At 36.2% G+C, this 27573-nt stretch overlaps 1 protein-coding gene across 1 annotated transcript in view; it reads right to left on the bottom strand.

Annotated features, from left to right (window-relative positions):
• The window catches only part of CDC40 (cell division cycle 40), a 52967-nt gene that overhangs the window by 19435 nt on the left and 5959 nt on the right, over window positions 1-27573 (bottom strand). The window contains exons 2-4 of the mRNA XM_044000507.1: window positions 20611-20697; window positions 7349-7478; window positions 2957-3040 (exon numbers count right to left, since the gene is read on the bottom strand). Coding sequence (XP_043856442.1) covers window positions 2957-3040; window positions 7349-7478; window positions 20611-20697 — 301 coding nt within the window. The remainder of the gene's footprint in view (window positions 1-2956; window positions 3041-7348; window positions 7479-20610; window positions 20698-27573) is intronic.

Raw genomic sequence — 27573 nt, 5'->3', positions numbered from 1 at the left:
AGCCAGGACTTCCTGACTCCAGGCCTACCACCCTATCCACCACCATTTAGCTGCCAATGCTAGCAGCCAGACTGACAGATTTTTTATCTTCTGCTTGAGTACTTTCATTATCTTACATAACCATTTATTCTACTGTTGTCCATTAGGCTATGAGCTTCCAGAGAGAGAGCAGACTTTTACCTTTCCTCGAATCCCCAGTATTTAGTACTATGTCTGACACAAAGACCTGCTTAACGTTTATTAGCGGACTACTGAATAGATCTGGTTATTAGAAACTTGTTTTTTTAACATTAAGCTAAAATTAACATCCCTGTAGCCTCCGTGAATCAGTCCTAATTCTGCCCTCTGTAGCAAGAATAAATCTTCCTTTACAAGGACAGTATTTCTGGTGTTTCTTCCAAGACTTTTTTTTTTGTTTGTTTTTCCAGGTCAAACACCCCAACTTTCTTTATCCCTTCCTTAATATTTACACACTTCTCACCAACTTAGATCACATCCCTCTGGAAACACTTTGATCTGCCAGTTATCTCCTTAAAATGTGGCACATAGCATTAAACAAAATACTCCAAATGTGGCCGGACTAGCAAAGACCCCACAATAAGACCAGTATCTGCTTTAATCTGGACTTGATCCTGTAAACTCCGTCCCCCTTCCCCCCCCCCCCCCATACCTCATTGGTGGTTTGTAATAAGCTTATCTTTTATCACAAGAACTATTGTTAATTCAGGTCTTTACTATCCTGTACTTATGCAATTGGTTTATTAAAATCCAAATATAGGATGTATTTTCTGTCAGAGCTTATATATGGCTATGGGCTTTTTTTCTATCATCAAGAAAATGTAAATACCTTTTATTATAATTTTTTAAATGTTCACATATGTCCAGCTAGTTGACTTTTTGAACAACAGTTTATTATGTAATTTGCCTTGAATGATTTACAGTAAATGATGACAAAAACAGCACAGAGAATGAAATCCAGAGTCAATTCAATCCAATAAACTAGATTATTTCACTCTTCTTGATGAACAAAACTTTAAAGAGAATTACTGAGAAGTCAGGGTGGCTGAATCTACTGTTGAACCCAATGAGTAGGGGACAGAGAAATCTCTGTCTCATGAACACAGCCTTTCCATCTTCTAATGTTAACTCCTAGGTCAGGTGTCAGGGCTGTACTACATCTGCCATGGCTGAACTGGAACTGTACCAGACCTGAAACGGTCTCTGTCAGTGTGGAAAATAAGACACGGGAAAGGCCAAAATACAAAAGAATATTTGCAGGGAGGTAAATGTGCTATCGATTATAAAAGACGGGAGAAAGAAAAATTCTCTCTCTGAGAGTCTGATGAGAGCAGCAAAAGGTTAGAAAAGCAGTAGAACTGAGCAGAGGAATTTAAAAGGGTTGCTGGTGACAGAGATACATGAATAGTACAACATATTTCAAGGAATAAAATGGCTATCCTGTTATATTTTAGTAAAAATTTGGAGCAAGTTGCTGTTAAAAACTATATGCAAAATTATATTAATTATTCACTACACAGACATACATGTCCTGTCAGCACTGAACAGTTTTACAAGTATTCAGGCTGCACAATAGGCTGCCACTCCCCCGACTCCTTCCTCTCTGAATGTCCCTGTCGGACACCTGGTAAAATTATATGCATTACTATAAGAAGGGCTATGCATGGCACTAAAAGTAAATTTCTTTAACAGCGAATGTATGACATATATTGAATTGCTTGATTTCATAGGGAGAGTTGAGGAGGAAGAAAAATTTGAGCTAATTCTGTTATCTTTTAGCTCAGAGTGGGCTCAGGGGAGGAATAGCATACACACTCAATTGAGGGGAGTGGTCTGTTTAGCCCTGCAGGCAAGTGGGAGGGGAAGAGAATGAAGAGGGAGGGTTGAGTGAAGGGAGGATAGAGTGGGGGAGGGGGCAGTCAGTAGCAAGACACTTTTGAGGAGGAATAGGGCAAAATAAGATAGAAAATGGAGTAAGTGTCATTGGAGGGGAGTGGGATGGAGGGAAATAGTTATGATGACTGACTACAATGGCAAAACATATGGTACCTACTGTGCTGGGCTATTGTGAAGAAAATTCTTTGTCAAGTGAAAGGTACTGTATAAAAGTTATGATGAACAGGATGCTATCAAAAAAACCTGGAAAGACCTACATGAACTGAAGCAGAGTGAAATATACTGTATACAAAATAACAGCAATAGCGTAAGATGATCTGCTGGGAAGCACGTGGTTATTTTCAGCAAGGCAATGATCCAATATAATTCTGAAGGACTTATGAAAATTGCAATACACCTACAGAGAAAGAACTGATGGTATCTGAAAGCAGACTGAAACACATTTTTTCTTTTTTTTTGGACAATTCCTTAATCTGAAGTCTTGTTTTTATCTGTTTTCTCTCACAACCTAGCTAATGTAGAGATGTTTTCTGTGACTACTCATGTATAACGTACATTGAATTGCCTGAGTTCTTGGGGGTGGGGAGTAGGAAGGGAGGGAGGAAGAGAAGTTGGAAAAAAGTTTTAAAAAATTGATATCAAAATTTGCTTTTACATGTAATTTGGAAAATTAAATTAAAAAAAAAAGTAAATTGCTTAACTGTAACCACACCTTCCAAAACCAGGGAGGAAAATCAAGTTTGGACTCTAGCTAGTTATTACTCTATTATTACTGTATAATGGGATTGACCAATTTACAATAGAATCAAGTACATGTTAACTATCAAACATTATGGGGTTGTGGATGGACTCGGTATTTACTGCCCAAATTCTAGCCTAAGCTAAATTTGTAGAGGCTCATCATGAGGCTGGTGAATTTTTCTACTACAGCAACTCCTAAAGACTGTCCATTAAGCTAGAGAAGGGCAGTATCCACCCTGATAAAATGATGGATCCATGACAGAATGAAGCACACAAATATCAAATATTAAAAATAACTTACCTTGATTTTTCTCAGCTTCCTCTACAGACCCAATATATTTAGTAGAAACTTGATGATTATCTAATGAGGGGTCCAATGCATAGCCTAAATTTAAAAAAAGGGGGGGGGATGGAGAGTGAGCAATGTTATTTGAATTTTCTGGCAATCACAATTTATAATTTCTAATTGCATAAATAACTTCTTACATCCCATTTCCTCAACTAAAATGCATCAAAAATTCTCTTCACTTTATAACGATCATCTTTCCCTGTCATATTTTTCTAGTTAAATCCATAAACAGAATTCAGAATTCTTAGTCTGGACTACAAAAAGACCATAGCAGAAAAAAGATAGAGACTGTTCTTTCAGGAAATTAATCTTTGTTGGTTGTTTAAACCTTTGTTCAGTTTCTGATAATATAGTAATATATATATATATGTATATGTATATATATGTATGTATATATATAGTAATATATATATATACACATATACAAGCACACTAAAAAAGGTCAATTACAGAATAGTAATCACTTTTAATTATTCACTGATACTCAACATTTCAAGGTTTGGTTAGGAAAAGAGCAAACATATTAAAAAAAATTTACATGAAATTTAAAAAATGAACACCTTGCTATACATTTTGAAAAAAAGCTCATTTCTATTTCTGAAAGAATATTTTTCATTTCCTACCCTAAAATAATAGTATATTTGTAATCACCCCAGATTTGAGATATTTCAGTGGTAAGTGACTAATTTTAAAATATATTACCTATAGGTGTCTAGAGGGTTTGGGGAACAAGAAAAAAAGGGCCAAATACTTATCAAAAAGCAAATAACACATTTTATAACATTCTGTTTTAAGCATATGCCACCCAACCTTTCAAAGGCAACTTAATTTCCAGTATCATAAACCGCCAAGGCCATAATTTGTTTCCATAGAGAACTTACATGGAATATTTTAATATAGATACATTTTAGACAGGGAGGGGGGTTGTAGACATATGCAAGTTGATGGTTTTCATTCCTCAGCTAAAGTTTATTCAGTAAAGACTCTGCTTTCTCAGAGAATCAAGATTTAAGTCAAATATACTTGATAACAGGTTCTTAATAAGCTAAATGGTACAGGTGCTCAACTCACCCTCTTGACATGCTAGAATAGAACCAACCACCTGGCTATTAGTTCATTTGCATTTACTTTTCAGCATTAAAATATTTTCTTAGCCAGAAGAGATAGCTTGATGGTAGGAAAGCAGCTTTGGAGCAGAATCCCTGAAATCACAGGTTCAAATCCCATGAGTCAATTTAGTCTTTCATTCCTTTAATGTACAGAAAATTTCACTGTACATGAACTTTTTGAATGAGACTTTAAAGAAGATTTAAAAAAATTAAGTTGATATCCCCCACTAAAAAACCCCAAAACATCACAACTATAAATATTTGTATGGGAAGCAAACTAGCCTTTAAAATTGATCTTTCTCTACATACATACCTGTGCACTAAAGTTCTGGTGATAAGGATTCTTCCTGCCTCCATGTATTCCCCAAATTCTGCTAAAGTTCCTGCCTAGAAGGAAGGAATACATTCCCTCTTCTCTTCCACTACTATCAATAAAACCCCTCCCTTTTTTTGTACCCCCCTTTTAACCTTTCTGCATGGAAGAAAAATCATTCAAGTTAGAAGAGACCTTAGAGATTACCCTCTAATCTTACAGTTGAGGAAACCAGCCCACATTGGTCTTGGTCATGGCCACACAGTTAGTAAAGTAAGAAGCAGAGCCAGAAGCAATCAAATCAGCCAAACCAACAGGAAATTATTAAGTATCCGCTATATGAAAGGCACTGTACTAAGCACTGTCTATAAAAAAACCAACAACAGTTCCTGTCCTCAAAGAGCTTATAATCTAACAAAAAGTATATAAGCATATATATACACACGTATACATACATATGTATATATATATATATATGTGTATGTACGTACACACACACACACACACACACACACACACACACCAAAGTAGTTTTGACTCCAGGTCTTCTGACTCCAAATCCAGTGCCATTTTTACTGCCCCATACAAAGTTCTCTCTATTCCCTAGCTCCCTTGCCTGCTTTCTTCAAAGACTATTCAGTTCTAACCAACCCTACACTTAGGACATATATAGTAATAGAATCAAAATGCATGTGGAGTGGCCCCAAAGGATAAATTATTGTTAATTTTCAAGGTAACAAACTATTTCTTTATTCCCCATAGCCAATTTTATTAAAGTTAAGTACATAAACAGAAAATTATCCAGCCTAACCTGGCATATATACATGGGTCTTGTGTAGTAACACAATCACAGTACCAATTTGGAAAACAGTGTATCATTCTTCAGATGACTTTAAAATCCATTTGTTACTATTTTAATTTTTCTTTTTTCCAAAATTCAATTACTTTCCTAAGGTGGGTAGAAAAAAATATAATTCTTTCACCATCAAGACAAAATAAACCAAAGAGAAGTTCTTATCTCAAGTACTTATTAGGAATAAGAGACTAAGTCTGGCTCAGATCTACCTTAGAGAATCTGACCTTTTTTCCATTCCACCATGCTTTAGCCAATGAATATCTTTATTTAATTTGTTTAGTTATCAATATACATAATTTCTTTTCTCTTTGTGAAGCTTGTCTTATTTACTTTAAAAAAACCCAAATCCTAGCTTCTTTTCAGCAAATTTGTCTGAAACAGGCCCAGTGTTAGGCAAATTTAAGAGATTCTACAAACTGGAAAAAGTATAATTTCTGCCTAAAATTTCTAAAGTGTCTGATGATAGTATAATGGCCAGTACTTTGGGGAATTAAAGAGGATAAGAGTTAAAACTTTCATTAAATTATTTAGCAAATCCACTTCACGTTGTTAGAAGTTTCAATTCTTGCCATAACAAAGCCAAGCCTATTGAGTGTGTAATTTGCCAAACAGAACTTATACTTTATATCATTCGTTTGATGTTGCGCCATCTAGTGATGAGAGGTGAATCAAAGGCTATTTTTAAAAGAATGAGGCCATTTCTGATCCCAATTCAAAAGTTAAGAGAATGATTTTGAATATCTGTTTGCTAAGGGAATATTTATTGAGAGAGAAAAGCAAGGCAATTATTACTGCTATTTGACAGATGAGGAAACTGATGGTCAATGACTTACATAAGGTCAAACATTTAGTTACAAGAGTGGCTAGACCTCAAATTCAGGTTTTTTGACATCAGGTCTAGTGTGGCTTCTGCTACATTTATTTTGAAAACATGACCCTCTTTTAAGAAAACAACTTCCAAGAATACTGTGCAGCAAGAAAAAAAAAAAGACACACCTACTTTGAGTATAAAGAACAATAGATTAAATCATATTTCAGATGAGAATTCAGACATGTGTTGACTTATTTCACCAATTCATTTTTCTTTGTACTTTATAACAAAGGGAATTAATGATAGATAGGGCTAAATACTTCTTTCAGAACTTATTTAGGCATATAAGAACTGACTATGGCTTTATTCTTTGCATCAGGACAAAAATCATTCTTTAAGGCCTACCTCAAATGTCTTTTCATCCACAAAACCTACTCTTGATTCCTCACCCATCAGTAGTGAGCCTATCCTGACCGCAGATTGTAAAGCGTTGTGCGTGTACTCCTCATATGAACATATTATTTTGTATTACAACTATCTGTGTATGTATCGTATCCCTACAATGTGAAATCTATGAGGAGTTTAATATTTGTCTTTTTTTCCAGATCTTAGTACATATTGTACTGATGCATGTGGATTAAAGTGGTTACTACTTAAAATCTAAAAATTATGTGGAAGATTCCTAAATTTCATTTTCCAATTCATTTTTCAAAAGAAGGAATAAATTATTCAATTTATGAATGCTAATACATCACCTAAGTACTGAAAAGAAATTTGGAGTCAGGAAACTTGGCTTTGAATCCCAATTTTGTGACTTACTACTTCTGGATGAGGCAACTCCTTCAACCAGTACAGACCAGCATCTTCTCCGTAATGTATAATCTTAGAGAGTTGCACAGGGCTCTGAGGGGCTTAAGAACTTCCCCAGAATCATAAAGCCAGTTCAAGACAGAGGCAGAATTTACACCCAGGTCTTTCTGGCTCCCATGCCCGTTCTCTACCCACTACTCCATAACTGATAACTAAGCCACAATGGGAGTTAATACATTAGTAAATTCCAAAGAGTTTAGCAACAATTGTTTCCAAATGCTAATCTAAGTCTTTCTTATCTAAGCTTTAAAAAAGTAACAAAATAAATGCGCATATGAAACAAATTATGATATTCAAAAACTGTAGGTTAAAAAACCAGCAAATATTGTTCTTCTATCATCAAGAAACATCCACTCTTCTAATTAGGTTAAACTCTAAGTCTTACCATAGGTTGCAAAAGTTCGCCTCTGCTGTTCAAACATGAAATCATTGATATGGGTTGGTTCAGCATATCCAGAAAGCATATTCCTAGGGGCAGCCATCTGTTGAGTCCTAAAGGGATTTTCTGGTCCAAACTGCAATATTACATGGAATTAAAACATAATTTAAAGAATTAGCTACATGCATGCTATCAGGAAATCTTTTTTGTTATATTCTGATGACCAAATTACTGAATTTCAATTCTCCCAAGTCTATCTTTTCTTTAGATATTTCAGGATTCCTTAGGAAAAAATGGAAGTATAAGGATTTTAGCATTATGATGAAGAAGCTATTCAATTTGAACAGCAAGAAAGAACATTCATATTCAAGAATCATGATTGTTTGCATTTCACGGAAAAAAAATAATTTGTCGTTTTACCTTCTGCTTTCAATTGTTAAAAAAAAATAAAAATAAACATGCCTAGTAAGCTTGACTCACTGCAAGTAATGCAATTACATTTTTATTTACTGATATACCTAATCAAAGTGTAACCTTTTAAGCATTTGGCTTTAGCATGAAGACCTATCTCACTTTGAGCAAACCTAGCAAAGTCTTGATTAACTATATAACACAACTGGTTAGAACAAACTTGGTCACAAAAGCTAAATGTTTAATCAGTCTTTGGGAAGGATTTTATAAATGTCAATACAAGCAATGTCATAGCAAGTGTGTAATTTAAAATTCTAAATGTGGATTCTAATCTGTCCCCCCAGGCTCCCCCCCCCCCTTTAGGTTTTTTAAGGGTTTATTAAAAGACAGTAAAAGAAAGAGAAAGATTGAGAACAGATTTCTTAAAGCATGGAAATCCTAGCTTTCCTAAACTCCCACCTGAAGCCCTCCACCAAGCCAATGCCTCTAACCAAAAGAGAGAGAAGCCCTCTGCCAGCTCAGCTTCCTATTTTGCATCCTCCTCCCAGAAATGGGAGGCTCCTCAAGTTGATTGGTTGGTAGGTTTGATAGACAGTACCCACGAGCAAATGTCACTTCCAGATACCAAGGACCTGAGCATGGCTTGCCCTCAGATGCCTTCTCCTCATGGTGGAGCTTTCCTACAGTAACTCCCCAGCAGATGGCGTCACTCCAATCATTACACAAGAAGGTCAGCTTAGTAAAGAATGGAAGCCATCTTTTTAAGTGGCTGAGAATGTCAGTTTTTAGACTGTAAATAAAGATTACAACCTTAAATCTTCTTGTTGCAGTAAATGTGAAATGACTGTCCAGGGACCAACAGGACGTACAACTGGGAGAATTGAATCAGAAATTAACATTTTCACTATAAACGAAACCAGAAGACAAAAGGAATTTGCTGCCAACTACAAGATTTGCCTTGAAAGGAATTTGCAGGAATGGTTTTATCATGTTGAAAAACATCACCTGAAGGGACATTTAGTCATCTCACATTGCAGTATTCATGATGAGCACAAGCAAAAAGAGCTCTATGAAGACAGTTGCAGCTTACGTACCAGCATCTCTTGCAAAGGATGAGAAAGAGAAACTCTAAGACCTTTCAGATTAAATCAACAAATACATTTTAGTATTCTGTGATTTCAATGCAAAAGATGGCAAAATATATGTTGGAACATATGTCAAAGAAATAACAGATGAAGGAGGCCAAAGGACTGTAGATAATATATAAGTCTCATGCCTATATTTTTTTCATAAAGACAGTTGAGAGGTGCTGGATATGGCAACTATCAAATAATACTACAAAAAGATGAAAAGGAATATATCTTGACAGGAAATAACTTGTTATTGATGGAGGTAGTATAATTTCTCACTCTGTTGTTGAGGTAACAACAACAAATACTAGCTAAACAAATTATTGAAAAATGTGAAATGGTGAATCAAGAGACACTAAGACTATCACAATTTCCTATGGAAGATTCATTTATTTATTAATGACAATAAACATTTTTATTTAAAGTTGAATTCCAAATTCTCTCCCCTTTTCCCCTCCCTACTCCCTGAGGCAATGGTAAGCAGTGAGATAGAGGTTATACATGTACAATTATCTTAGGAAGATTTAACAAAACAAAATGCCTTCGTCAGCAAACATGTGACCTCTCTTTGCCAAGTGGAGAGAAATGGCAGCTAAGGGCAATAACAGTTTAAGATATAAATTAATTTGTAAACTCTTACAGAGGAGGACAGCGATGGATTATAAGTATCACTGCTTTATAAAATACTGATAAGTGGTAGAGGGAAAAATAAGTCTACAGAAAGCTAAGTAGGAGACCTAATTAGGCCAGATCTTTCCAAAAGTAGGGATGAAACTGGAAGCAGGACAGCTAAAAGTTGAAATGAAAATAATTTGTCAAGTTTTTTTGAAACAAACTAATTTCTACATCATTCACAATTGTACTTTAACATCACAGTTCCTGTAAAGACAATAAAACCAGGGAGAGCATCTGGGCTTGACTAGGAATGGACAAAGGAGGTCTGTTGCTGGAGGTGACAATTTCAATCTGTCTGAAAGAAGGAAAAATACCAAATAGCTAGAAAAACCAAGGCCATTATTCTTACCCATTAAAGGTGACTGAGGAAATATGCCTAATTACTGATCCACATGCCTACTATTCCATTTTTATAAAATCCTTACAAGAATAGTCTACACACATATATTAAGGACATCCTTGGAAACAGTATGTCAGGTTTTTGCAAATGATATTCTATAGCATACCACATATTAACAGTAACATAACTGACTAAAAAGGCACCAAAAATGCAAGATTCCATTGAATTTTGAATTGAATTGAAATATTGAAACAATAGTTTGTGGATAGTGAAAAATGGATGCATCTGTGGAGCAAAATACTGAGGTAAAAGCCCTCCTGCTATAACAAAATGTCTCCCAAATATGTTAAAAGAATACTAGATTTTCTGAAAGGGCATTAAGATAATTTTTCTTCTCAAGAGGTAGGGGAAGGGAGGGAGGAAGTGAGAACATTTGGAACTCAACATTTTAAAAAAGAATGTAATTGAGAACAATTTTTTTAAAAAAAGATAATTTTGCATCATCTTTCAGTATGTATATCTTAGCCAGATACTGAAGTTGGTCAACAAATGGCATCTAAAATTAACATTATGGAGGAAAATGACAGGGCTTTTGATGACTCCAAGCTTCTTTCTGAAACAAAAGCCCATTTTTTTTGCCCTCCAATATTATGCCCAAACTCCTCTGTTTAACATTTAAGGATCTTCACAGTGTGGCTGACTGATATCCCATCACTTGCTCCCCCCACTAATGCACTCTATGTTCCATCAAAACTGGCTTACTTGTTATTCTTTACACACCAATGTTCCATTCCTACTCCGGGGCTATTCTACAGGTTGTTCCCATGCCTGGAATGTTTCCTCTCTTTTACCTCTACCTCTTTAAGCCCCAGGGCTACTTCCAACATAAAACCTTTCCTGATATCCCCTGTGCTCACACATTCACTGATATTACTATACAATTACTTCTCTGTGTACATTTTTTTTTTCCTTCATAAAATCTAAGCTCTTTGAGGATATGGTCTGTCTTGTGGGTATCCCAAGCACCCAGCACACAATGCCTGGTACAAATTAGATACTTAATAGGTTCTTTGAATAAATTAATTGACAACACTAATATTTTCCCAGTGATAATATACAGTTATGAATGGAATGTTACTCTCTCAAGCCTTAAAGTGGTAGCCCATTCATTCATCAAAGGGCAATACAGATAGACATAGAGATGGGCATGGATTGGCTGAAATATAGTACCAACAAATAACTGTACATAAAAAAGCAGTGCTTAAAAGATAATAAAGAGATGTATGACGAGCAAAGAAACTAGGCTGTTATGAATCAAGAATAACAAATAAATGACAGACAAGATTATATACTTCCACTGATGTAGAAACACTGCCCAGAAAGTTCAAGAAGGCCACCAGCACATGTATAGATAGGAGTAGTATAAGAGGCATGGATCCATGATTAAAATAATGCTATCCACCTCCAGAGAGGGAACTGATGAACTCCGAGTACAAAGTGAAGTGCAGTGTTCTTGCTTTCCTTTTTTTTTGGGGGGGGGGGGAGGGGGAAGGGGCCATATGTCTAAGATGGAAATATGATTTGCATGATTTCACATGTATAACTGATAACATTTTGCTTGGCTCCTTTGTGGAGAAGGAGGGGTGGGAGGAAGAAAATCTGGAACTCAAAATTTAAAAAAGAACGACAAAACCAAATAAATAATGAATTTGAATTGAAAAAAAATTAAATAAAGGCTTTAAGGTTTACAAAATACTTTTACAGAGGGTATCCCAAATATCTTAGTGTAGTTAAAAGCTTATTACTGCATTAAGTTTTTTGGGACACCTTGTATATAATCTCATTTGATCTTCCAACAATCTATTATCTTCATGTTACATATGAGGAAACTGAAGCAGACAGGGGTCAAGTGACTTCCCTAGGGTCATATAACTAGTAAATGTCTAAGAAAAGATTTGCACCCAGGTTCACCCGACTCCAGTCTAGCACTTTATCTACTACTCCACCCAGCTGCCTTGGACTTTTCCAGAGACATAGCCAGCGTGTGTCAGAGTTGGGACTTGAACTCTGCACCACCACTGTGCCACCTAGCTAAGCCAAGATGAAAGCATCCAGGGGCAACTAGGTGGTACGGTGGAGAGAGCACTGGCCCTGAAGTTGGGAGTTCAAATCTCACCTCAGACATTTATTAGCTGTGTGACCCTGGGCAAGTCACTTTGCCCCAATTGCCTTAAAACATCCGGGGTCATCTCCAGTTATCCTAATATACAAAGGTTGGGTAGGGGAAGAAGAAGGGATATATATTAGGAAATTATTGTAATATAACAACAAAAGGCATCAATAAAGTGAAAAAAAGAAAATACTATATGGTTACAAATGATAAGATACCATGATTGTAGAAAAAATTAAAATTATATGTGTTTCAAAGGGCAACAGAAAGATGCATGTGGATGGAAGTACAATGCAGAATATTATCAATTTACATTATTTCTTATATGTAAAAGCCATCAAAGGCAGGTGGGCAAGTCATATAGTGAGCATGGGGTATAACAGATGGACAGCCTAATTGCTACGCTAATAGGTAACCTCCTGAGGTGAGCAGTCTGTCAAGAAGTCCAGGTATTTGGAAATCATCTTATTCTGTTCTAATGCACAAGTGAAGAAGGAAACTATCTCAAGCCTGAAGCTTTTGCAAAAGGTGAAGCCAGAAATCTTTTTGAAATGAATCCTGCCCCAATTTTACACCTATATGGCATGGATGTGACTCTAGTCAAGGCAGATTATGAAGGACATGCCAAGAAGTTGCTAGAATTAATGGAAAGCTGAGATAACAAAAGAACTTCCAGCATGTTAGATAGCTTTCCTACGGAATACTGACTTCAAGTCAGACAAGGATCATACAGGAGAAGGTATGGAAGGGAGAAGCGGTGATATAACAGTGTAAATACTGCTAGCCTAGGAGTCAGAAAAGCTAGTCTTTCTTACCACTACCTGTGTGATCTTAAGCAATTCATTTACCTCTATTCCCTTTTTCTCATCTGCAAAACAAGGGGGTTGGACCAATTGATCTCTAGGATCCCTTCTACTTCTAATATTCTGTGGCTAGAATCTGTATTGGTGAATAGAACCATCTAAATGTGAGTTCACAAACCCACCTAAATTTTAAATAAAAATCCAGATTAAGAATAATTAAGTACTTACGTACCTTAATAAATATCTTCTTCATTTTTTATTTTATTTATTTGTTTATTTTTGGTCTGAACCTGTGATTTAGTTTGGACCTAAGACTTTATTGGTTTTGGAATGCCTATTAAAAAAAAAAGTTTCTCAAAGAAGACTGGCAACTGTTTTGCAACAGTGAAACTTTCAGGTTCCAGATACTCATGAAGACCATGTTCCAACTGATGAAGGGTCAGTAATTTGTGTCAGTAGACAGAGTGACCACATTGTTAATAATAACTCACATTTATATAACCCTGTCAATCACACAACAAGAATTTACAATTCTTTGCATGCTTTTCTCACTTTCACTTCTTAAAATCACTGGTTTCCTTAAAGTTTAGCTCAAACACCACCTCCTACATGAGGCCACTCAAGCCTCCCTCCTTCCCCCAACCCATTACATTGTATACATTAAATGGATACATGTTGTCTCTCACAAAAGAACGAAATCTTGGGACAAACTTTCATTTCTGCATACCCAGTAAAGCAGTCACTCAATAAATGACTATTGTTTAAGTACCAACTATAGGCTGGACACTGTACTAGGTTAGGGATACCAATACAAAAGTGAAACAGTCTATAGACCTTAGGGAGTTTACATTTTCCTGAGGAAAAACATGTTCACAAATGAATGATTCCAAGATATATGTGTGTGTGTATACACATACATATAGACAGACACACACACAGACACACACCCAAATTCTTGGGCTGGGGGAGGGAGGGCACCAACAACTGGGGGAACAGGAACACAAAGTACTTCCCTCCTAACCACCTTATTGTGTTGTTATTCCCATTTTATATGCTGTAACAGGGATTTAAACCCAGGCCTTCTGATTCCAAGGAGTATAATGTAATGGAAAAGCATTTTTTGAGGTCTTGGGAAAGAACACTTTCTTTCTTTCTTTTTTTTTTTTTTTTAGTGAGGCAATTGGGGTTAAGTGACTTGCCCAGGGTCACACAGCTAGGAAGTGTTAAGTGTCTGAGGCCGGATTTGAACTCAGGTACTCCTGACTCCAGGACCAGTGCTATATCCACTGTGCCACCTAGCTGCCCCGAAAGAACACTTTCTAATTTCTAATGTTTTTAATTTAAGGGAGCTAAAGCAAAAGATTAACAAAGTATACTGGAAACACTAATGGGAGAATCAGAATATTTTGTTTTGACCCTGACACTTAAAAGCTGTTTAATTCCCAGAAAGTCAACTAATATTGGCCTCCACTTTCTTGAATCTGTAAAATGAGGATTGGATAAGATCTTTAATACCCTTTCCACTTCTAAATTTTTATGACCCTTACTTTTAGGATATAAATTAACATCAATGTAATATGATCTTTTCTTGACCATTGTTGGCAATTTAAGTGTTTTTCTAATTATAAAAATATTAATTTTTTTTAACAGTGTTCATTCTACAGAAGCTGGGAACACTAGAAAGCAGCTTGGCAGGAAATGGGCTAAGACTAATATCTCTTATTGCTCCAAATGTTTACATGACCTAGATATAAGAGTATATATCATCAACAAATTAAAGGAGGAAAAAAAAAAGAAAATACCCTTTGAAACTATGGATAGGGGAAGAATTCAAGACCAGATAAGGGATAGAGATGACCATAGAAAATAAAATGGATAAATGGAATTGTGTGAAATTGAAAAGTTTTTGCACAAACAAAATCAATGCAGTTAAAATTACAAACAGTAAGATGAAGAGAAAATCTTCACATCCACACTTCTCTGCTAAAGATATATACGGAACTGATTAAAATATATAAGAATAATGGTTATTTGCCAATAGATTCATGATCAAAGGATATGGACAAGCAGTTCTCAAAAGAAATTCCTTGTCCATTACCTTGATTCTGGCTTCCTTTTTCTCACTTCAGTCTGGACTGGAGTGAAGCAATTCAATTATAAACATTCCTCCATCACTGACCACCACCCAGTGCTTTCCTCTCTGGATCATATTTTCCCTTTTCACTCCTGTGCAGCTGAATGCCGCTCCACTACAAATCGATATGATCTAATCTAAAGTAGGTCCTTATTGTTATCCTGCAATCCTTTTATTCCCCCTTGATTTACACATCTCAGTAGCAATTTCAAACCTGTTTCAAGTGTACAATTCCACCTCTGATCCCTTTTTTGTAAGCAAATGAGCTTGTCTCCTGCTTTACTAAGAAAACCTAAGCAATTGATCCTAACTTCCAATATCTCTCTTGCTCCACATCTCTACATCCTCACTCATTCACACTCTCCTTCATCTTTCCAGTGTCTGAGAAAGGTGATGTCCCTTTTCCACATCAAGGGAAACGCCTATTTGTGCCCTTATCTCCTCCTATGTCCTCTAGAAGCTTATCATATTATTCTCTCATTCTATCTCTCTCATGTTCAAATTTGCCTTATCTACTGGCTTCCCCATTTCCTAGAAACATATTTAAGTCTACCCCATCCTCAAAAATAAAAAACAAACAAAATCTTTATTTGATTCTGGCATTCCTTCAAACTATGGTCCGATCTTTTTCCTTCCATTCATTGCCAAACTTGAAGAAAGAATCATTTATGTTTTGCTTCCATTTTCTCAAGATCTACTCACTTCTTAAATCTATACAATTCATACAGTTTCACTGAATTTAGACTGAAATTGCTCTTTCCAAGGTTACCAATGAATGTCAGTGGCCTTTCTCACTCATCCTCCTTGACTTTTCTGAAATATTAACACTGCTGACCATCCCCTCCTCCCAAATACCCCTTCTTTCCTGGGTGCTGTGATACTGTTCTCCTTTGATTTTATTCTTGTTTGACTATTCTGCAGTTTCTTTTATTAGAGCAACTCTTCCCTATCTCCTTAGTATGTGTTTCTCCCATAGCTTCCTTCATCCTGGGACTTTTCCCAGGAACTCTGATGTACTTAACCATGCTGTTAAATGCCTCCAAATGGATGTCTCATAGGCAATTGAAACTTAACACATTCCAAACAGAACTGATTATCTCACCTTGATCCCCTTTTCAGTGCCCACCAATCTGTCAGTCACTGAAGTTCCCTCCATTTAGCATACCATTTTTCCAGTTACTCAGGTTTAAAACTCTATTTATCTTTGACTTTTCCTTCTACTTCACCATCCATGTCTAATCATTTGCCAAGTCTGGTTGATCCTAGTCTCACAACATCTCTTGCACTGGTTACCTTTGTTCCATTCACATGCATATCATCCTACTTAAGTCTTTCATCAATTTTTTAATAGCTTCCTAATGGTCTCCCAGCTTCTATTTTAACACCTCTCCAGTGTATTCTCCACACAGAAGCCAAAATATTCTTCCCTAAAGTAATGCTCAAAAACATTCAGTGGCTCCCTGCTGCGTCCAGGATAAAATATCAAACCCTCAGCATATTATCTAAGGTCCTCCACCAGCTGGATTTTACACACCTTTCTAGTCTTTTTTCCATACTGCTCCCTTCAAAAACAGAGTTGGAGATTTTCATTGCCCTTTATAATACTTCCCTCCACTCTTAAAAAAAATTACAACCATCAGATGAAAAATTTTTAAAAAGCAAAAAACTAGTTTCTAAAATAACTAAATGAAATAAAACAGTAACGGATGGATACCCATGTAACTATGTTTTGTTTTGAACTAATTCCCCTGTGTTATCTGACATAAAAAGTAATGCTTTTGAGAAAGCACTTTTCCTTTTATTATCTCAAGGCAGGAATGGAGTGGAAGCTTTTATAACAACTGTTGCTATTAGAATTCCATGTTTCAGTTATCGGTAACACTTAACATAACCTAAAACAAAACAGCATTCATAAATGAACTATTTCAGTGATGTACTTTAAATGAAATGAAAATAAAATCATCTTTCTTGTTTTCTCAATTCCTTAATGAATTTTAGAGGTGCACTTCAGTTTGAAAATGACAATGGAAGTGGATAAAGTGCCGGCCTTGGATTCAGAAGGACCTGAGCTCAAATCTGGCCTCAGACACTTGACACTTAGTAGCTATGTGGCCCTGGGCAAGTCATTTAACTCTCACTGCCTTGCAAAAAAAACAACAAAAAGAAAAAAGAAAATGGCATTGTAAATCACATTGAAAATCTTTCCCCAATGTGTCTACTAAACTGCTCCAGGACATACAAAGGAACCTATGGTTTGGCAAGCTGAAGGGATTTGAGAAATGACAGAATAATAACATGGTGCCTTCCCATAGTATGAAAAAGAGTTCTCTGTGCACCCACATAACAGCATTGCTGAAAACACTATTTCTATTCTTTCTTATATCACAAATTTTAACTATATTTACTCTCTCTAGTGCTCAGGAAAATTAAATGAAGTAGATCTATGTCTATTTAATAATGAAAGATGGAAAATGAAATTTAATTGTTTTATCACCAACATGATAACAGTCCTCACCTATAGCTTCAAAGTACTTTGCTCTACTTAAACAAACCTACTTTGTACCTCAAAAACACATGCAATGCATTGCATTAGGTACTAGAGATAAAATAAAATATAGGCATACATTCTGTTGTCTAGGAATTTGTAAATATATTCAGGGGAAAATGATAGGATGTACACAAAATCACAATGTAAAGTAACAAATGTATGGAAAAGGCATAGATAGAGTGGTAGGAGAGATCTTAAAAGGGAGAGATGATTTATAGATGCTGGTGATGTGGGAAAATCAGGAAGAACTTCATGGAAGAGTTAATGGTGGGGGCAGCTAGGTGGAGCAGCGGATAAAGCACCAGCCCTGGATTCAAGAGGACCTGAGTTCAAATCTGACCTCAGACACTTGATACTTACTAGCTGTGTGACCTTGGGCAAGTCACTTAACCCTCACTGCCCCACAAAACACACACACACACACACACACACACACACACACACACACACACAAAAAAAGTTAATGATTTAAGCTTGGCCTTGAAGAGATTGATTTTAGAAGGTAGGGGTGGAAACATTTCAGGCATGGAGGATAGCATGTGTTAAAGGCTAGAAGCAGGAAAAAGTAGGATGAGATAGGAAATAGCAAATTATTTAATTTACATAGGCTGGGATCAGCAAAAAAGGGCTGTCACAGTGCCAAGCTAAGAATTGTTTTGAGAGGGCCAAACTGAGGGCCACAGTGTGCTGACCCCTGAACTCTAGATGACATGAAGAAGAATACTGTAAACTAAGGAAAGGTATATTGGAGTCTGATTGTGGACCTCTGAATGTCAGGTTAAGGAGTCTGGATTTTTACTCTCCATATGCAATGGAGAAGACACAGAGAAAAGGAGAAATGCCACTGGACCCCTACAATAGGAAAATTCTTCTGGCAGGAATGTGAAGGAGGAAATGTGGGAAAAGACTTGCAGGCAGGTAAACCAATGAAGAAACTATTACAATTGTCCAGGTATAAGTTCAGGGACCTTAACGAGGATGATAGCAGTAGGAATATGAAGGAGATAGAGATTCTAATAAATTCTTCCTGTTTTCTCTTGCAGTATTCTCCCTAGCTAAAATGTCTTCCTTGTTTCAATCCAAACAGTCTCCTTTCCTCAAATCAAAGATATTTTAAGGTAAAAACTCAATTTTTAGATCTGTATAAAGTGGGATGGGAATAGATTATTTGGAAGATCTCTTTCAGCTTTCAGTGTCGACTGTCCTGGGATTTTTTCTACACGAACTTTTCTAAATGGTATTCCTCCTGCTTTGATGCATCTTCTTATGCTTACTCATATGTTACATCATTTTTTGGCCCCCTCAGAATAGTAATCAGGTCAGTTTAGTTTAATCTGTATTGTGCCTACCGTAATACTACATATACCTAAATAGTTAATAAAAAATTCAATCTAAAGATCATCAGAGTATATCAGAACTATAAATCCTTTCTTCATCATTCAACATCATTATTGAGGAGATAACCTTAACAAAGCCCATGTCTAAAAGTCATGTATTTATACAAAGTATAACTTGGGAACCCATACGATTTACTCACCATTAATAATTTTTTTTTAATTTTTAAAATTTTTTTAAGTGAGGCAATTGGGGTTAAGTGACTTGCCCAGGGTCACACAGCTAGTAAGTGTTAAGTGTATGAGGCCAGATTTGAACTCAGGTACTCCTGACTCCAGGGCCAGTGCTCTATCCACTGTACCATCTAGCTGTCCCACCATTAATAATTAAGATAATTTTAAAAGTAAAGCTAGATAAATACTAAAAGACTAGGTAGTGATGTTTAAATACACAGACTATTTTATGCTCATTGAAATCAAGGAATTTTTAATCTAAAAGAGATCATTTCATCTAACCCCATCATTTTACTAATGAGGAAGCTGAGGATTACAGAGGGAAAGTTCATAAAAGGAATATCAGCCCCAGAAATCAATCACATTTTTCTCTTTTTCTCCTTTCTTCTCTGCTAAAGCCCCTGGCTTAGCAGTAGTATTCCCATGCAGTGCTAATGTAAATCATAGTTACTATTGGAGGTTCTTTGTTTTCATTTGCTTGATTTGCACATTTGGTCCCAGTACCTCAGGGTGATGAACTGAGTCAGCCTAGTAGCCCATGGATAGCAATTTATGCAATACGGCTTTATAATCACTAAAGTGAGCAATAGGGCAAATATACATGGCACTACTTTGTCTTGAAGGGTGACAAAGATTTGCCTAAAAGCTAAAGCAACTGTAGTGTGGTGCAATGTAAAAAAATACTGGATCTGGAGTCAAGAGAATTGGGATTTGATGCCTGTTACTTGCCACTACTAAGACTTTAGGTAAGCCCTTTCATCTATATTGGACTCAGTTTCTTTATCTGAAAAGTGAAAGGTTTGGACCAGATGACCTCTAAAGGTAAACCAGAGCTCCAAAGCTATGACTGAATGAATTCTGACCCTCGTAAATCAGTGCTGATTTGGGGAATTCTAGTGGTCTGCGTACTGCCATAGCATGTGAAAATATCCCATACACTGGAGTTACAAGGGAACTATAGCTTGCCAGGCAGAACACTGAGAAGGGAAGATAACACAAATGCTACCTTTTTGGAACCGGCAATGCAGAGTTCCCCAAGAGAACAGATAAGAGGTTATGGGGCAGGGAAGAAATGGGTGAAAAGAAAGTGATCATTAAAGCACCTACTTTAGACATTTAATTTTGCAATAGATACAAAGGGAATTTCCCTAAAGGCAAAGATATTTTCTTCTCTTATGGAAAGAAAATTAGTCCACCTTATTCTGTTTCTTTTTTCTTTGATCAAAGTTTCCCAAGTACTTAAATATGCTTGTTTAATAAGTCTATGGATCTGTGATCTCAGGAATGTAAGCATTCCTTCCACCAATGAAGATCATAACCCATCCATTTAAATATAGGTATATGCTGGGGAAAAAATTTAATCAGGCTTGCATTGGCAAACTTTCAAATATCTTCAAACAAATCACTTAAATGTGAAGAAAGAAGTCTTTTTAGACTTTTTCAGACACAGAATCTGAAACCAACACCTTCAAATAGACTTTATTCTTACCTCAGGAGCAAACATGGTTTCATAGGAAGGATTGTACTGGACTTCCTTAATGGCAGGATCAAGGTGCACTCCAGTCTCCACATCTTCCTAAAACAAAACAAACACATCAACTTTAAATATCTGGCAACTACTATATTACTTTCACTTGTATAAGCAGTGGTTTTAAATTCATATCTACTGGGTGGGTACAACAGTAATTTTAAAAAGAGCATTAATGCAACATTAACATTTGTAAGATATGTATGTGTGCACATCACATATGTGTATATATATACATATACATATACGTATATACAAAAGTTTAGAAGAATACTCAAAAGTAAGGGCAATGTTGGTACCATCATATTAAAGTTTATGTAAATATATATGGATATAAGTATGCATATATGTATGTATATACATGCATATACACGCATAAAGAAATATGTATGTAACAAAGATTAATGGGGTTTTTTATACAACCCTTTTCCTGTTCTTTCTATATGGAAAATTCATATTTGCAATGTTTGTTAAACTCACAATTTAAAAAAATTAAAATAAATTCACACAATCTTTTCTTCAGTTTTAGTATTATCACAGCTACTTTGTAAATTATGACTAAAATTTCCAGTGTTCTATGATTAATAAAAAATAAATGTAATAGTTTTTGTAGGTTAAAATGGCTGACAAAATCTGGCATGTTTTTTCCTCTTTCAAGAGAAATCTATTTTTTCTTAGTAAGTATAGACCATCCATACAAGTTAACACTGCCTGTGATTTTAAACTAATTTAATATACTTTGACTTTTCCTATTAGGGATTTCAAGTCAGTTCAGCCAAAAAAAAAAAATCAAACCCTCAAACCATCTAATTTTCCACTTCCAAACTGATGCAATTAGACCCCCTTAAATGAACAAATATTTTTATGTAACAAGGGAGAAAGAATCAGGCAGAGTTTCTGTCTTCCTGGCGTCACTAACTTGCTTAGATAGATAAGGCATATACATATTTTGTTAACACATGCGTGAGAAGAAAAAAAAACTAGAGTAAGGAAATATGTAAAAAACTTTGAAAATGTGTGATAGATTGTAAATACCTGATGAGTTAAGAGAAGGGACAAGTCAGCTTTTGGGAATTTTCTTATGACATTCATGAGGAAGAGAATTTCACACCTCTGCTCTTCACAACTTTATCAGGTATGTTCTCATTATTAATAGGTTGTGTGGGTGAAGTTCTCAACTTTCCTCTTTGGCTGAAGCCAACGGAGAGAACCTGACACAGGGCACCAATAGATACTGACCCAAAGAAAGCAGCTGCTAAAACATTCTAAGCATAATAACTACATCTCTCAAACAACTTCTAGAAATAGCTACCTCCCTAGTGCCTCCAATCGCAAATCCATATATTATGTCATATTACATTATAAAATACTGTACCTACACCTCCTGATTTGCTAGTCACATAAAGATTGAAACTGGCTAAGATAAATGAATCCTTTTCTAACCTGCTAAAACCCTGATTAAAAAAGTAAAAGATAGTTTTAAAGCAACCTTTGCTGACTCTATCCTGACCACCACCCTCTTTCTCATGCCTTTAGCCCCAGGGAATCTGACCCTGGAAGCACTCAGGGTTCTGAAAGACTTTCTTTATCTTACCAAAATCCATGCTTCTACCTCATTTCTAGACCACCATTTATAAAAACTATGTTGCCCACAAAGTCTGGCCATCAATTCTCACTGCCCCCACCCCCATCTAGGAATACTTCCCTCCCTACCAAAACTTCCTCCTTTTTCAGCTTCTTCCCCACCCCCTTCACCTCTTTCCTCCATTTAGAATGTAATCTCCTTGAGGGCAGGCACTCTTTTATATTTTTATTTTTTAAAGGTTATTTGTAGCCCAGATGCTTAGCACAGTACCTGACTCACTCTACACACTTAATAAATGCATGGTTCCTTCCTTCACTTCTCCAGGCAAAATATCCCAGGTCCTCCAATTGATCCTTGATCCTTGTATGATTCAAGAGTCAGTCACTATTCTAGTTGCCCCTCCTCTAGGCACTCTTTAGCTGATCAGAGGCCTTCCTAAACTGCGGTACCTAGAACTGAAGAGAAGACTTCATATGCTGACCAACTGCCTACTGGATAGACATCTTGAATTGCATGTCTCCTAAACCTCTTAAACTTAATACATCCAAAAGGCAATGTATTACCTTTACCTCCAAACCCTCCCCTCTTCCCAACTTCCCAATTACTATGAAAGGATATTACCACCCATCCTCCTGGTCAACCAAGTTCCTCAAACTAGGTATCATCCTTAATTCCTCACTCCCTCTTACCTTCCTGCCCCCTACCAACCTGCTCCCAATTCTTGTAGTTTCTACTTTCACAACAGCTTTCACCACGAATCCTTTTTTCTACTTATACAGCAGCTACATCATTTCAGGTTTGAGCTACTACAATAGCTTTCTGGTTAGTGTCCTTCAACTCTCTCCCCAGTACAGTCCATTTTCTACTCAGTTACCAAAGTGATTTTCCTGAAGTACAGGCCTGAAGATGTTCCCCAGGTATTCAATAAACTCCAGTGGCTTTCTAATACCTCTAGGATCAAATATAAACCCCTGTGTTTGGCTTGTTAAGCTCTTCAGAACCTGACCAGTTCCTACCTTCCAAGTCTTTTGACACTTTATTCACCTCCATATTTTTTACAATCCAACAGCACTGATTTCTTGCTGTTTCTCCCACATAGCACTCTATCTTGCAGCTCTGTCTTTTTACTGGCCTAGAATGCCAGATTTATAAGATGTGGCATAAAAATTACTTTTTCATTCATTTTCATTTAATTTAAAAAATCATTTTAACAATCATTGTAAGCATACCTAAATAGAATGCCTTTTTTTTTTTTTTACCACTCAGTAAAGTAAATACTTAAGAATCCTCAGGGAAATAGTTTCTTGAAAGGAAGTCTGTGTTGAATTTTTTAAAAATACCCTTTTTGGGGCTTTAATTTCCCCATCTGTAAAATGAGATAGTTAGATGGAAAAGAAATGAATAAAATCTAAAGGAAGGCTGAAAGATGGAGTCAATATGCAGCTGCTATTCCTATTATGAAGAACAGATAAATCAATGGGGACCGTGCTAAATTATTTCTCAATTCAGTAGTATTCTTTCAAGAAATTAGTTGGGTTTTTTAAAAAGTGGTTGTTAAGTAACCTTGATTTCTTTCCTCAACTTTGGTAAATGACACCGAAAGAGCTGGAATGCAGGGAGGGTAAGAATGACTAAATAACCTATAAATGAAATAATAGGTCCCCAGGTGTTGAGTTGACTGTGGTTAATTCTGAGAACAAGTGCCATGGGATCATTTAATCCAAATCTACATTAAGGGAAATGTTTCTGATATTTCAGATCTTAGAGTAATAAAAAAGGCAGAGGAATGTTTTGTTGTGGGGAAACTATTTGGGGTGTAAAAGACATTGTACAAGTTTATTCCTTACCAAAATAAAATTGTTTTAAATGTAGATGAGCATACCTCAAACACCCTATTTCCTTCTGACAAACTCTTCCCTATTTTCCTATCATAAAGTACACAGAAACTTAAGGCTTGATGATTCTGACCAAATATGAAGGTCATTAGACAAAACATACAATACACAAAAACATAAAATAGCATCTTCTTTTCTAGTAGCATATTATGAAGTTATTCTAAATTCTAAAATCTGTTTTTGTCTGTTTTTCTGTCTAGTAACCTAAATCCAGTCTAGGATCACCCCTATTGTATACTTTTAATTCCAACCATGTTTTAGACATGTTTTTAGAAATACTGCTCAAAAATTAGTACTGATTAGGTCCACAATTTCTCGCCAACACAGCTTTCTAACTTTACTTCCTACTATTACCTGTCTAGGTAACCTCTCCGCCAGCCAAAGTGAAACTTGCTTTGGTGCCTTTGTTCTCACTGTTCCCTTCACCAGAATGCTCCTGCCCTCTACACTTCTACCCAACTTCCTGGACATCCACCAGCTTAAATATTGTCTCCTCTAGAGAACTGTCATGTGCTAGCCTGAATTATAGTCATTTACGTACACGTCTTAATTCCCTTACCAGACAACTACTTGGTTGAGCTCAGTGAGGGCAGAGAATATAGCTTATTCTTTTTATCTCCCCTAGAGCATCTAGCACAATGCTTCTTGTACATATCATAGATGCTCAATAAGCATGAATGCAAGTCAAGCAACAGAGCAGACCTATACTCCATTCTAAGTCATGCCATGTAATTCGAACCTGGCATTTGATAATGAAAAAAATCATATTTATCTCTTGTTGGTTTTTTTAGTAACATGTTTTATTTTCATCAGATAATACACTCCAAAAGCATATATTCTGTCAACAACAGGTATATTTGCTTGCCGAGTTATACATAATGTTGAAAAAAAAAAGATCAAAATGGTAATATTCTGTGCATATATCGATAACTCTTCCCCTTCAGAGGTGTTCCATAGCTTACAGGTTAGAAACCAATGGCTCAGGACAAGTGTTAAAGTGGCATTTGATTTTGAAAAAATTTGTTTTACATTTTAAAAGTTGAGTTCCAAATTTTATCCCTCCCTTCCCACTCCCTGAGATAGTAGCAATAAGATATAGGTTATACATGTGCACTTATGTCAAACATTTCTATATTAGTCATTTTGTACAAAACTCAAATAAAAGAAGAAAAACGAAAGTAAAAACATAGTGTGATTCAGCCTGTATTCAACTAATATCAGTTCTTTCCTTAATACTTCATCATTAGTCCTTTCAGATTGTCTTGAATCATTGTATTGCTGAGAACAGCTTAGTCATTCACAATTCTTCATCAAACAATATTACTATCACTGTGTACAATGTTCTCCTGGTTCTGCTCACTTCACCATATATCAGTTCACGTAAGTCTTTCCAGGTTTTTCTGAAACTAAACTGCTTGCCATTTCTTATAGCACAATAATATTCATTGCAATCACATACCACAGTTTATTTAGCCATTCCCCAATTGATGGGCATCCCTTTGATTTCCAATTCTTAGCCACCACAAAAAGATCTGCTAGAAATATTTTTGTACAAATAGGTCCTTACCCTCTTTTTTGGATGTCTTGGGATATAGGCCTAGCAGTGGTATTGTTGGATCAAAGGGTATGCAGAGTTTGATAGCCCTGTGGGCAGTTCCAAATTGTTCTCCAGAATGGTCCGATCAGTTCACAACTCTACCAACAATGCACTAGGGTCTTGGTTTTCCCACATCCCCTCCAACATCTATTATCTCTTATTTAGTACACTTCCCACAAAAATTATTCTAGATATTCTCATTATTCTCTAGGCTATTTTATCCTCCCCATTCTCATAACCAATAACAATAAAAAGAAATGCCATGCTAACCTCCTTATCTGTCTCTCTTCATTCCCTCCAATCTTGGGGGGGTAGTCTATTTCTGGGTTCTCTTCTCTAAAGTTAATCCACTGCCCCTCTGGACTTCAGATAAACTTTGTTCCCACATATGCATTCTTTCTTTAGCCTCTCCCTCACTGGCTTTCCCCTACTCTTCAAAAATATGAAGAGCAAGGTTGTTGCTCCCCTATGACTTTCCTATTTTTCTTTTTTCACTGAACTTTTTTCATTAAACTTTCTAAAAAGGTAGTTTACCCTTACTGGTTCAGCTCGCTCACATTCTATTCTCTCCTTAACTCCTTGACATCTGGTTTCTATCACTACCATTCTACTGAAACATCTTAGCTGTGTTTTTTTGCCCTTCTCATACATGATATACATTTCCACTTCCACTATCTTCATTTGTGATCTCTTAATTTCAAATCCTTTTCCACTTCTTCAAATGTTACTCATTCCTTCTAGGACTACTCCAGTCCACATTAATCTCTCCTGGAGAATTTCATACACTTTAGTAATCATGTACTATTTGGTGTAGTGATTGTACTATTCTCTAATTCAGTGGTTCTCAAACTTTTTGATCTCAGGACTCCTTGAAACACTTAAAATTATTGAGGCCCCCAAAGAGCTTTTGTGTGAGTTATATCTATTGATATTTACCACATTAGAAATTAAAACATCTTAGTATTATTATGAAACGTTTTGACTTTGCAGAACCCCTGAAAGAATTTCAGGGACCCCCCCCCCCAGGGTCCCACTCTACACTTACAGAACCTCTGCTTTGACTACTTCATGCCTTGTAGTACTGTTTCACAATTAGCTTGTAGCCCCTTTAACTACATGGCTTGCTATTTTTAACTGCTGCGATACAATAGTAGTTTTGCTAGATAAAAACATAACAAAGTTCAAAAAGGATTGGTGTTTTTCTCCTTTGACCAGATATATCTGGAAAAACAACAAGTGATAATTTTACAATTTTAAGTAAGCCTCAGAAATTTACTAGCTGTGTGACCCAGGGCAAGTCACTTAACCTTTGCTGCTTCAGTCTCCTCATCTATAAAATGCAGATAATAAAGCATCTACCTCCCAGGGTTGTCGTGAGGATCAAAGGAAATAATTGTAAAGCACTTAGCACCTGGTACATAGTAAGTGCTATGTAGATGTTAGTTGTTGTTGGTAGTAGTAGTAGTATTAAATGCCCTCTATCATCCAAGTTAGAACCATTAGGAGTTCATAAACAACTCGTCTTGTATATACTTAAGATTAACCATACTTTTGTGACAAGTTGGAGTCCGGGGGAGCAACCCCAATGTGTGATTGCATCAAGTGTTTTGGACACTGAGGTTGTATCTTGTTTAATCAGTGCAAGTCTTGTGTCAAGTTGTTTTAGGCGGCTTCAAATGTGTTGTGGACTGTTTCTTCTTTATGGAACTTTCCCACAGCTTTGGATAGTTTGGTTAGTGCACTCTATTTTAAAGACTGAGTTGGTTACGCTACCAATGTTGGCTTCAATGATGGAGAGAAGTTCCAATTTCCATTGGAGGTTGCAAACTTCACATCCTACAATGGCA

Source organism: Dromiciops gliroides, chromosome 4 (genome assembly GCF_019393635.1).
Source record: "Dromiciops gliroides isolate mDroGli1 chromosome 4, mDroGli1.pri, whole genome shotgun sequence".
NCBI classification, from domain to species: Eukaryota; Metazoa; Chordata; class Mammalia; order Microbiotheria; family Microbiotheriidae; genus Dromiciops; species Dromiciops gliroides.
The sequence above is the reverse complement of the archived record's forward strand: the minus strand, read 5'-3'. Positions and strand labels throughout refer to the sequence as shown.